This window comes from Carcharodon carcharias, chromosome 28 (assembly GCF_017639515.1).
Source record: "Carcharodon carcharias isolate sCarCar2 chromosome 28, sCarCar2.pri, whole genome shotgun sequence".
In the NCBI taxonomy this organism is placed as follows: domain Eukaryota; kingdom Metazoa; phylum Chordata; class Chondrichthyes; order Lamniformes; family Lamnidae; genus Carcharodon; species Carcharodon carcharias.
Window position 1 is genome coordinate 38,330,444 of NC_054494.1, and position 13,200 is coordinate 38,343,643.

Consider the following 13,200-nt stretch of genomic DNA (forward strand, 5'->3'; position numbering starts at 1 on the left):
TGGAGACCCCATTAGCAGCCCCGCTGAAGAGTTCACACTGCTTGCGTCTGTATAAAGCAACATAAAATCACACAAGCGCGTGTTTTAGCTCCCATTTTTACTTGAGTGCAGCACAATCATTTGAAAGAGAGAAACTCTTCCATCTGATTCCTCCTCCTCCAGGTACCACGCCCTAAGAGGTCATTGGCAACCATGGACCACCATTGGGTTGGTCCATGACTGTGCTTGGCAAAGTACTCCAGTGGTTTGCCGCTGCCTTCTGCAATATGGCTGACCAGAAAACTCTCCCATTCTTTACCACCTGCCATCTCGCGTATTGGAAGGATTTAACGACTGATAATCAACCTGTTTGGCCATGTTACGAACACACCTTCCATGACCATCGAGTCCTGAAGTGGGACTTGAACCTGGAGGTCTGACCCAGAGGTAGGAATGCTACCCACTGCACCACAAGACCTCTCCATCTGATTACTGATGCCAAATAATTCAGAATTTGACAGTACCGGCGACTTTTTGGCCCCTCAATCCTGTGCTGGATCTTTGAAAGAGCTGTTCAATTAATCCCACTTCCCTGTTCTTTTCCCATAGCCCAGCAAATTTTCCCTTTTCAGTTTATATCCAATTCTTTCTTTGAAAATTTTTATTGAAACTGCTTCAGTCACTCATTCAGGCTTCGCATTCCAGATCATAACGGAATCATCTTTGGCTCTTTTGCCCTTTAACTTAAATCTGTGTCCTCTGGTTACTTGATCTGCCAGTGGAAAAGTTTATCACCATTTACTCGAACAAAACCCCTCAGAATAATGAACACCTTCTACTTAAATATCCTGCTAACCTCTTCTTCTCAAAAGAGAGCAACCCCAGCTTCTCCAGTCTCTCCACGTAACTCAAGTCTCTCACTCCTGGTTAAACATCCTCTGAGTCATGTCAAGGCCTTACCATCCTTCCTTAAGTGTGGAACCTGGAACTGGACGGAATTCTCCAGCTGAGGCCCAGACAGTGACTTGCAAAGGTTTAGCACACTTTCACTCTAAATGGGCGGAATTAAGTAGAACTTTAACTAGCCTTACCTTAACTAGTATCGGTAAGCAACAAGGCATGATCACCTCATGATATAGAAAACATTCATTTCAAAGCTTTTCATGTAAAGCTGGCTCGGTTAGTAGAGTGCGAGTCAGGAGGTTGTGGGTTCAACTCCCATTCCTGTGGCTTTAAGGGCATAACTGAGGCTAATACCGTACGATGCTATCCTTCATGGTTTAATGTTAAACTCATGTCCTGCTTTGGCGATTCAGCTGTGAAAATCCCTCAGCTCTACTTGTGGAGGAGCAAGGAGTTCTTGAGTTGAGAAGATAGAAGAGTGAGTAATTCGAAGTGTTCAAAAGGATAAAGGCACTCGACAGGGTAGATACAGAGAAACCAGAAATGGAGGGTGTCACCTTAGAATTCAAGCTAGGTCAGTTGGGAGTGTAGGGCCTGGCTGCGGGGGTGGGGTCCAGAACCAGAAACAGTCTCAGAATAAGGGACAGATCATTCAGGACTGAGGCGAGGAGGAATTCCTTCACTCAGAGTGGTGAATCTTTGGAATTCTCTGCCCCAGAGGCCTCTGGAGGGTCAGGCATATAGTATGTTCAAGACAGATGGATTTCCAGATATTAAAAATATCGAGGGATATGGGGATAGTGCAGGAAAATGGCATTGATCAGCCATGGTCTAGTTGAATGGTAGAACAGGGTCGAGGGGCTGAATGACCTACTTCTGCTCCCACTTTCTATATTCCATGGGTTACACTGCAATAATCAATAGTTTATATGTTTGACCATCATCCTGAATGATTTTAATCTCGGTTGACATTTTAGTCTGGGGAGAAAAATACCACTGCTGCACTTAAAATCTGAGTGTAAAGTAGTAAGAATAACTTCAGTGAAAGGGTGAGATTGAATTGAACTGCCCCTTGGATTTCTCACACAGACCTTCAAACAATACAAGTCAGTTATCCTGCCCGGACTCTCCTGTTATTTCCACCTTTCCTATTACAGCGAGAGGATGGTTGGCCAGGTGACTTGTCCCTATTCATAAAGCCTTGGCTAATTTACGTTTTATTAACCGCACTCTCAAGCTGCCCTGCCACCTTCAATGACATTTGCACATAGACACCCAAGTCCCTCTGCTCCTGTGTCCCCTTTAGAAGTTTACTTTATATTTTGCATTGTCTATCTGTGTTCTTCCCACCAAAACGAATCACTTCACACTCCTGACAACTCAACTGAAAAAAAAATGGCTTTTTACCTCCTCTCTAGCTCTGGTGAAGTTTGGATCCACACTGTGAATCAACAACAACTCGCATTTATATAACACCTTCAATGCAAAACATCCCAAGGCGCTTCACTTCACCCGGTATCAAACAAAATTCAACATCCCAAACCACACAGAGGTATTAGAATAGATGACCAAAAGTGTGGTGAAGGGATGGGTTTTAAGGAGTGTCGAAGAGGATGATAAAGAGAGGAGTTTACAAAGGGAACGCCAGATTCACGGTGCAGGCAACTCGTGGCTCGGACACCAACTGTTGGGTGAAGAAATCAGGAATTTGGCAAGGGGCCAGAACTGGAGAAACGAGAGATCGTGGGAGGGTTGTAGGACTGGAAGGGTTTAAAGAGGTAGGGAGGAGAATAGTCAGAGAGAGGTATGGAAACAAGATGAGAATTTTAAAATCAAGGTGCTGCTCAAACATCTAAAACGGAACGGCTGTCTGCCTTACATCTACAAAAGCCAACAGTTCATCAGCGGCGGGGAGGAGGTGGCACAAACCTGGTACCAGGAGTACGCTCGCTCTGCCGGGTTGATCAGAATGGTAATGATCTTCACACGAGGCAGCAGTGCTGCCACCCTCTTGGGGACCACCTCAGATTCAAAGTAATTTGCACTCTTCTCGAACATAAAGTCGGTGCTTGCGTTCGATGGGATTGGGAAGAACTCCATGTACCTGAAAAATAGGAGCCAGATTTTGAGGGTAGGGTGATGAATAGGCCACCTCTCCCCCCTCTGGGTGGGATACAATGGGAGGGGAGGGGGGTGAGATACAATGACCAGGAATCATGCAGCAGTCAATTACAATGACTTGCATTTGTGTAACAACTTTAAACATCCCAAGCAGCCATCTGTCAAAATTCGGCACAGTCAGGTAAGGACATATTGGGACAGAGGACCAAAACCTTTTTAAAAATTATTCACTCAGGGGATGTGGGCGCTATTTATTGCCCACATTATTTCAGAGGGCAGTTAAGAGTCTGGAGTCACAAATATGCCAGATTTCCTTCCCGAAAGGGCATTAGTAAACCCCGGATGGGTTTTTACAACAATCGACAATGATTTCATGGTCATCATCAGATTTCTAATTCCAGATTTTTATTGAATTCAAATTTCACCATCTGGTTGTGGGATTCGAACCCAGGTCCCCAGAGCATTACCCTCGGTCTCTGGAATACTAGCCCACTGACAATACCACTATGCCACCCCCTCTCCCTCGGTTAAGGAGGTTGGTTTCTGGCAGAGTCCTAAAAGAGGAGGTAGAGGTGATGAGGCAGACAGACTAAGTGGGGGAATCCCAGAGCTTTGGGCCTAGGCAACTGAAAGTGCGGCCACCAATGGTAGACCTGGAGACATCAGGGCAATCCGAGTGTAAAGGACTTTCAGCGTGATTCCTGTGAAGGGATCCCAGACACCATCAAACATTTTCAGGGATTCCTCTGGAGCATTCCAATATTTACAAGGGCTTCTTATACAGGCAAGTCCAGAAACCACAGAATTTATGTGAGCAACTGTTTTTGACTGAGAGCCGTTTGGCTATGTATTAGTGCTCCAAGTTACACCGCCCTTAGAAAACACAATCTAGAAAGTTCCAATGCCTCCAAACCACTTGAGTATATAAAGCTGACCAGAATCGAATGTAGATACTTGAGTTAACAGGGTCTTTACCAGTCAATTCCTTTGTGATAATTGGCTCCATTGAAGAACTGAATCTCCTCATAGGTGACCGGGCTGGGGAAATTACTTGTGACTCCGGGATGTAAGGACAGGAAAAAGTGCAAAGCTGTGGTACCTGAGGAGAAGGACAGTGCTGATTATTCAGGCGCCACTTCCAAAAGTCCATTTCTTTACCATCTATGCTGGAGTTTAAAGGAGAAAACTGCATGTTTCCCCCAATTGATTTTAATCATGATCAAACTTACAAGAAGATGTGTATATAAATAGCACCTTCTCACATCTCTTAGCAACACCTCAAAGTGTGTCAGACAGTGAACTAGTTTTTAGTGCACTGATTGTCAGTGCTTAAGCAAACAGGGCAGCCAACTGGCAACCTGCCAGTGTCCCAAACATCCGTTAACATATTTCTTTTCTGGTATTGTTTTCTGAGCTTAGGATGTTGTCCAGTGTGCTCAAACTCTCCTGCGCTTATTCGAATAGTTCCAGGGTATCTTTAACGTCTGCCTACACTTGCAGATCCGATCCCGACTTGGCGGTACCTCTGACAGTGCAGCGCTCTCTCAATACCGCATTGGAGCATCAACCTGTATCAGTCTGAGCTCTGCACTCTAAGAAAACCCGGATTATTTTTTTTTAAAAGCGGACCATCTTTCCACACAAAAGAAATGATGAAACGACTTGTCCCTGACGTGGGAATTTCCTGTCTCTTTCATATGGCAACATTAAAATAATGCTTCTTCAAGGTTTAAATTAGTAAGCTGAGTGAAATCGAAACATAAAGGTTACCAGTTTTCTGTGGGCCGATGATTAAGAACTTGGGAAGCCGGTCACATGTTTTCTCTTTGGACCAAATGTCTTTATGCCGTTTGTCATCACACGGGTTCTGAAAAAGAATATTTGACTCAGTAAATCGGGAGGATTTGTGGATTGTGCTCCAAAGATTTGGATGCCCTGTCTTCAGTTGGAGGGTCTGAAACAAATGCCTTCAAAGTCTGGACTGAGGTCAAGCAAGAGGCTGTGTGATAGTCCCCATACTGAGGTCAAGTGAGGCTGTGTGATAGTCCCCATACTGAGGTCAAGCAAGAGGCTGTGTGATAGTCCCCATACTGAGGTCAAGAGAGGCTGTGTGATAGTCCCCATACTGAGGTCAAGCAAGAGGCTGTGTGATAGTCCCCATACTGAGGTCAAGAGAGGCTGTGTGATAGTCCCCATACTGAGGTCAAGCAAGAGGCTGTGTGATAGTCCCCATACTGAGGTCAAGCAAGAGGCTGTGTGATAGTCCCCATACTGAGGTTAAGCGAGGCTGTGTGATAGTCCCCATACTGAGGTCAAGCGAGGCTGTGTGATAGTCCCCATACTGAGGTCAAGCAAGAGGCTGTGTGATAGTCCCCATACTATTGACAATTTACCTGATAGTGGCTGCTCAACTCGTTAAAGATCAGCTTGCCCTATCTGCTGGGAATATTAAATACAGCCTGGACAGAAAACTCTTTCATAATTAATAAACAGAGGTGTTCAGGAAAACTGAATAGGAACACCTTATTTATTTAGCACGCCTATGATTTATCTCCTGGAGGTTAAATTTTATTTTCTGGAGGGTTGGCAATTCTACTGGCATGTGACTCCAGTCCTACTCTACCAACTCATCTGCTGCTGCCCTAGCAAATCACACGGACACTAAACCAGTCACTGCCACAGTTAGGGATGGGCATTGTTACCAACATCCTTAGACCAACTTTACATAATTTACCACAGACCATACACTTCAAGTAGTAGAGGAACCTTATTAACTCCATTAATTAGTTGCCTCTGTATCATATCTAAACTGGCCACCTTGGACAGGTTGCACATGACCACAGTGTCGTTGCCCACTCTGCACTAGATCTGCAAGCCACTCTCGGCCTCTGCAATTCTGCATACAAGAAACTTGGCTTGTCCTTGGCTGTTACCAAAACAAAACTCATATCAACCCACACCTGGTCAGCCAAATAGTCCACCTCCCATGTGTGATGAGGCACACTCTGGAATAGGTTGAGCGCTTCCCATACCTTGGCAGCCACCTCTCTCAAAGGACCACCATTGACTAGGAGGTCCAACAACTGATCAGCTGCACCAGGGGAGGCATTGTCACGGGACTAGTATTCCAGAGACCCAGTGTAATGCTCTGGGTACAAATCCCAACAGGGCAGGTGAAATTTGAATTCAATAAAAATCTGGAATTAAAAGTCTAACTGATGACTACCATTGCCAATTATTGTAAAAACCTGTCTGGTTCACTAATGCCCCATTAGGGAAATAAATCTGCTGTCCTTACCTGGTCTGGCCTACATGTGGTTGACTCTTTTAAAAACAAAAATGCCCTCTGAATGACGGCACTTAGGGTTGGGCAATAAATGCTGGCCCTAGCAATGCCCACATATCCCATGAATAAACAAAACAGCTCAGCCTTCTACAAATACAACAGTGAGTGTTTGACAACTAAAGTCATAATGCACAGAGCGGAGAGACCTGGACTGTGTACCAGTGACACATAGGAGCGCTAGAGAAATGCCTCCACCACATCCTCCGGATTCAATGGGAGGACTGTCAAACAAACATTAGAGTCCTTCTTGGAGCCAGCTCTCTGAGCATCCAGGAAAATCTCCTGCACAATCAACTGGACACTGTGGCCAGACGGCTGAAAACCATCTACCGCATCACTTCCTGTTCTCCCAAATCGTCAACGTTCCAGAGGAAGGCAAAGAAAATGTTTCAGATTCACCCTGAAGCTCTCCTTGAAGTGCGGCAACATTGACGTTAATGACTGGGAGGATCTTGCAACAACTTGTCCATCAAGCTGCATCGCGTTTCCAGTTACAACGTCTTAACAATGAGGGCAGAGCAGCGGCAGAGAAAGAAAAAATGGAAGCAAATCTTGCGCACTGGACCCCACTACCTCACCGGATGGGTTTTAACCCACCTGTTCAGTCATATGAAGACCCATAGCGGAAACTCACAACCCTGAGTAACCGTCATCCTCAAATCGAGGGACAAGCGCCCACGGATACTTTAGCTTTGAATAAGCTGTAGGCCATCTGCCCTAATATCACTTTATGTGGCTTGGAGTCAAATTTTGCTTTATAATGAAATAATAAGAGAAAATTCTAGAAAAACTCAGCAGGTCTGGCAGCGTCTGTGGAGAGAGAAATACAGTTAACGTTTCGAATGTGTTTGACCCTTCTTCAGAGCGCAATTTGTTTTGCTTTATACTGTTCCTGTGAAGTGCCTTGGGGCATTTTACTATGTTAAAGGTGCTATAGAAATACAATTTGTTGTTGTTGTTGATAATGTGCAGCCAAGGCAGGTAAATGGAGTCGAGGCACAGATCAGCCATGATTGTATTAAACGGCAGAACAGGCTTGAGAGGTTGAATGGACTCGTCCTGTTCCTAATGGGGGAAGCAGCTAGCCAATAGGAAACCATTAAAAAATCCAAAATGCGGAATCCAAATTATAACCAGAATGCAAAAAAAAAAGTAAATTTGACACAAACTTACATTGATAATCCTCGGACATGCTGGAACATATTTGCCAACAACGTGTTTCTTTCATAAACAGGCAGGTGTTGCACAGCTGCATGTGGATTCACAATGCTGTTTCACTGTGTTAAAGGGCGAGTTAGACAGATAATCAAAAGTGGGATTTCTGGACCCCGGGCTTGTGATGGATCCATCAGCTCGTCTTGGTAAACTTTTTGATGAGGTTACTTCTGCACATTAATAAAGATTTTTGTTGTGGTTGCAAAGTCAATACTGATTTTCTTTCAGTATCTGGCATTCATTTTCTGCAGTTAGGACAGTGCTCCCCAGGAGTATGTCCTCTATTTTAAGTAAAGTTGGTCTAAGGATGTTGGTAACAATGCCCATCCCTAACTGTGGCAGTGACTGGTTTAGTGTCCGTGTGATTTGCTAGGGCAGCAGCAGATGAGTTGGTAGAGTAGGACTGGAGTCACATGCCAGTAGAATTGCCAACCCTCCAGAAAATAAAATTTAACCTCCAAGAGGTAAATCATAGGTGTGCTAAATAAATAAGGTGTTCCTATTCAATTTTCCTGAACACCTCTGTTTATTAATTATGAAAGCGTTGGAAATTGGTGAAAGAAACAGGCAAAAGTCAATTGTTAAGGTAATAAAAAAAAAAGGTTCATTCAGCTTCCAATTGGTGAAGGGGCAGCATTAAACCAGGTTCTTAGGCAACAGATGGCAGGAATGTGGGCTGGGGGCGTTTGGAGACACCCAGGTCAGATGGTGGGACCTCCAGGAATGTGTGCCACCAGAGTTGGCAACCCTATGTTTACCAGACCAGCTATGGGCAGCAGATTCTCTTCTCCGAGGGGTATTTGGGTTTTCAACGACCACACAACTTTCAGGATTAAAAGCTGATACTGCAGATGCTGGAGATCCTGAAATAGAGACAGAAAATGCTGGAAAAACACAGCGGGTCTGGCAGTGTCTGTGGAGAGAGAAACAAACTACCGTTTCGAGCCCTACTGACTCTTTTTCAGACTTCCAGGATTACTTTTCTGGTGACAGCCACCAATCTGTCAGATTCACTGAACTTAAGCTTCACAGCTCAGTGGGGATTTGAACAACGACACAAGAAATAGGGGCAGGAGTAGACCACACGGCCAATCAAAACTTTCCCACCACTCAGTACGATTATGGCTGATCTTGGGCTTCAACCCCATTTTCCTGCCCACTGCCCACATCCCTCGATTCCCTGAGACACCAAAGATCTGCCTACACCAATCTTAAATGTATTCAACAATGGAGCATCCACAACCCTCTGGGGTAGAGGATTCTAAAAGTTCACAACCCTTTGAGTGAAATAATTTCTCTTCAACTCAAGAAGTACTAAGCCAGCTCCATAGCCGCTATGTTGCCAGATTTCCATTAAACTCAGCGAGTGTTCTTGTATTCCAGGGGTAGTCCTCCAGTATAAACTCATCCACATATTTACCGCTCCCTTAATGAACATACTGCTTGGTAATTATAGACACTACTTTCTGATAGACAGCAGAGCATCAACAGTTAACTTTTCAAGAATTAAAGAAGAAATAGACGATAGGTTGGAGAGGTTGGGACTGTTCTCCTTGGAAAGGAGAAGGCCGAGAGGAGATTTGATAGAGGTGTTCAAAGTCATGAGAGGGGGCTGGACAGAGGAGATAGGGAGAAGCTATTCCCCCTCATAAAAGGGTTAAGAACGAGAGGGCACAGATTTAAAGTGATTTGCAAAAGTAGCAAGTGTTGACGTGAGAAAAAACTTTTTCACTGGTTCGGGTCTGGAATGCACGGCCTGGAAGTGTGGTGGAGGCAGGTTCAAGCAAGGCTTTCAGAACGACTTGAGATGATTATTTGAAGAGAAACAACGTGCAGGTGTACGGGGTAAGTGCAGGGCAATGGCACTAGGTCATAATGCTCATTTGGAGAGCCGGTGCAGACATGATGGGCCGAATGGCCTCCTTCTGTGCCGTTAAGATTCTGCGATTCTGAGAGACGATGCTCGAAAGGATGAGCAGAGAGGGTTTTCTAGTAACTGTAATGATACTGGAATTTCAGTAATTCTTGTTTCACAGCACTTTGAATATATTATGACAGCTCAAGCAAGTTAGTAGCATTTCTAAAACAAACAGAATGCTGAAACTGTACAGGAATGTATTAAGTGTTTCAGGTATAGTAAAAACAATTGCCATTTACTAGCTAGAACTGGCTGATGCTGCAAGGAGCTGGGATAACATGGATGCTCTTACCTGCCACAAGGGGTCCTTCTCCTCCGGGAACAGCTCAAAGTATTTGGCTGCCAGTTTTACTGGTGGCAGAGTCTGCAGCTTCAGGTTGGTCCAACACTGGACAAACTTCACTAGACTTTCAAACGTGTACAGGCCCAGCCGATCATTGCCGTAGTTTGACAGGTGGGTCATGAAGATGCTGATCTGTAAGCCAAACGAACGTGAGCTGTGAGTGACCCTTAGCATTTCAAGCATTGCAAAAATATCTCCTATTCATAACGGGTCTTAGGAGTGTTTCAGGACCACAATTCCCTATGACACGTCTATTATTGAAGACATGTCTTTTTTTTCCCTGCCTGCAGAAAATATTCTACATTAAAAGTTGCGAGGGGTGGGGCTAGCGTATTAGTGTTGTGCTAATGTTACTGGTCTCGTAATCCACAGGCCTGGGCTAATGCTCTTGGAGATGCAAGTTTAAATCCCACCACGACAGCAGGGGCAAAACTTAAATAAAATTAATAAATCCGTAACATAAAACTAGTCTCCTTAATAATGATCATGAAACTAGTAGATTGTTGTAACAACCTATCTGGTTCACTGTTGTTCTTTAGGGAAGGAAATCTGCCATTCTTATCCTGTCTGGCCTACATGTGACTCCAGACCCACAGCAATGTGGTTGACTGCAATTATCCATCAGGGAATAGTTCTGTCCAATTGTGTTGATTAGAGTCAGTACCTGTGACAAAGCGAGTGGTTTGAGGAGTGAGTAGGTCTCACCCTTGCTGCACAGTAACCAGGAGCAGGAATTCTTGCTAATGTGTTCTTATCCCCTCAATTCACAATTCCCCTTGAGGTCAGTTAATCTGACACATACTGGTACAGAACAAAAAGCTCCATCAATTCAGCACCTCTTGCATTGTAAAATGTCCCAAGGGGTTTCATAGGAGCAGTATCAAATAAAATTTGACACTGCGCCATGTCAGGAGATACTATGGTAGGTAGGAGACCAAAGCGTTGGTCAAAGTGGCAGGTTTTAAAGAGCTTCTTAATGAGGAGAAAGAGTTGGAGAGGCAGAGACGTTTAAGGAAGGAATTCCTGAACTTGGGGGGGGGCCCAGCAGCTGAACGCATGGCTGCCAATGCTGTAGCCATTAAAATTGGGGATGCGCAAGATGCCAGAATTGGAGGAGCACAGGGCTCTAGGAGGGCTGTAGGGCTGGAGGATGTTACAGGGATAAGGAGAGGTGAGGCCATGGAAAGATTCAAAAACAAGGGTAAGAATTTTAAAATTGAAGTGTTGCGGGATCAGGAGCTAATGTAGGTCAGTGAACACAGAAGTAATGGTTAAATTACCAGGGACAGTGCCCTGCAGTCAGCTCCTTCATGTCTCGCTCAGCATGTCTGTCATCAATTGCACTTCACAACTGGGCCACTAGAGGAGCCATAAGCTGCAATTTCATGCTTCATGACCGAGTTACTCAATGTGAAATAAAACATATTCAAATAAATTGATTGGTGCTAGGGGGCTGTTTGAAATATGAATGTTTGTGTGATTGCTGAAAAAGATTATACCTATTTTCACAGCTCCAGAATGTACCAACAGTCTCTCAACTTGGTTCAGTTATAGAATGTAAAGCACAGAAACAGCCCATTCTGCCCAACAGGTCCATGTTGGTATCTATATGTTTCCCACAAGCCTCCTCCCAGCCCCTCTTCACTATACTCTGTCAGCATAGCCTTATGTTCCTTCCTCCCTCATGAGTTTATCTTGCTTCCCCGAAATGCATCAGTGATGTCTTCATCCTTTTGCAATGGTGAAGGGAAGTGAAATTTTAATCACAGAGAAACTAACCAGTGAGGTTCACAATTCATGCTGTTGCACTTCGGAATTCCTCTCTCTAAATCCCTCTTCCTCCCTGTCCTCATTTAGGACATCCCTCACTTTAGGAACCCCCTTCTTTGACCAAACACTCGAATTTTTGGCTTGACATTTACAAATGCACTTGTAACCTACAGGGCCATGGGCTAAGAGCTGGAAAGTGGGATCAAGTTGGCTCCGTCTTTCCCAGCCAGTGCAGCACACGATGGATTGAAGAAATTGTAGAATTAGGTCAATTTGCAGGAGGGTCAATTTTACTTCATCATGGAGCAGATCTTTCATTTCATCCCCAGTGTCATCAGAGAACCAGCTTTCATCTGTCACCTGTGTTCATTTCTATGTTTTATTGAAATCCATTTTTTTCTCCCTCTGTGAAATGCTGTGGGAAACTTCTCACCATTAAATATGCAAAATCAACTGAAGTTAATGTTGAGATGACAGCATTATCTAAAATATTTTCATTTTGCAGTCTACTATTAAGTCAAAGTAGGTGATAATTCCATTTTGAAGCACTAACTAAATTCTCACTTTGTCCATGTTATTTGCATTTCTTTTTGCACTTCAAGAAATTAAACAATGTTCAGGCACAGACTGTGTATGAGAGGAGGTTTGGGAAAAATTAAAGATTGTGTAGAGGAATGAGATCTACTCATTCCTCAAACCACTTGCTTCTATCACAGGTACTGACTCTAATCAACATAATTGGACAGAACCATTCCCTAACGTGTAATTGCAGTTCGAATGCACAAAGCCTGCTGGTCTGCTCTTAGCAAGAAGCAAAATTACATTGCACCCTCACAGCACAGCTCAAACCATGTGAGCATAGCATCATCTCACTGAGTCATGTCATTTAATGACAAGGAGTCCGCTCTCTGTTGCCCTCCCTGCCACCTGCCCTGCTACCATCGAGACAACCTCCAAAAATAGAACAAAACTATCCCCAACGGCCTCCCCTGGGCTATGACAGCACAGGTCCGACTGCGTTCAAGGACATGGCACATCTTGGATTTTCAGAGCACCGATACTCTGCTCAGCCCTGCGCTGCCTTGCAATATTACACATAGCCGATATATAATAATTCTCAACTTAATGTTCAAAAATCCTGTGGCCTCTCCCCTCCCTCTCAGCGTAACCTCTTCCAGCGCTACAATCCTCTGACATCTCTGTGCTCCTCCAATTCTGGCCTCTTGCATGCCCCACACCTCTCCCCCTCCCTCCACCCCCCATTTTCATCTCAGTTGTGTAATAAAAGCAGACACATGACAACTGTAACTACCCCACTTTGTTACCAGTGCACACAGGCCTGAAGAAGCTATACCTGTTTCTATATGATGTGTTCCTGGGATGTGGTAAGGCAGCATCTTTATTTCTCTGTTGGGTTTTTACAACAACGGGACATTATAATGCTGATCTCCTCTGTCCCGGCAGCTCAATGAACAACGGGACATTATAATGCTGATCTCCTCTGTCCCGGCAGCTCAATGAACAGGTTTATTCAATTCAACATCTAATCTTGTCACGGTAGGTTTATGCCCCCCCTCCCACTCACACCCCACCCCCCCTCCCTGG

The 13,200-nt window shown here is 44.5% G+C and overlaps 1 protein-coding gene across 5 annotated transcripts in view; it reads right to left on the reverse strand.

Moving 5' to 3' along the window:
• The window catches only part of ndst2a (N-deacetylase/N-sulfotransferase (heparan glucosaminyl) 2a), a 565,725-nt gene that overhangs the window by 7,368 nt on the left and 545,157 nt on the right, over positions 1-13,200 (reverse strand). For all 5 annotated transcript variants that reach the window (XM_041176609.1, XM_041176606.1, XM_041176608.1 and 2 more), the window contains 4 exons: positions 9,775-9,957; positions 4,774-4,870; positions 3,979-4,102; positions 2,812-2,986 (listed from right to left, as the gene is read on the reverse strand). In XM_041176609.1, the coding sequence (XP_041032543.1) occupies positions 2,812-2,986; positions 3,979-4,102; positions 4,774-4,870; positions 9,775-9,957 (579 nt within the window). The remainder of the gene's footprint in view (positions 1-2,811; positions 2,987-3,978; positions 4,103-4,773; positions 4,871-9,774; positions 9,958-13,200) is intronic.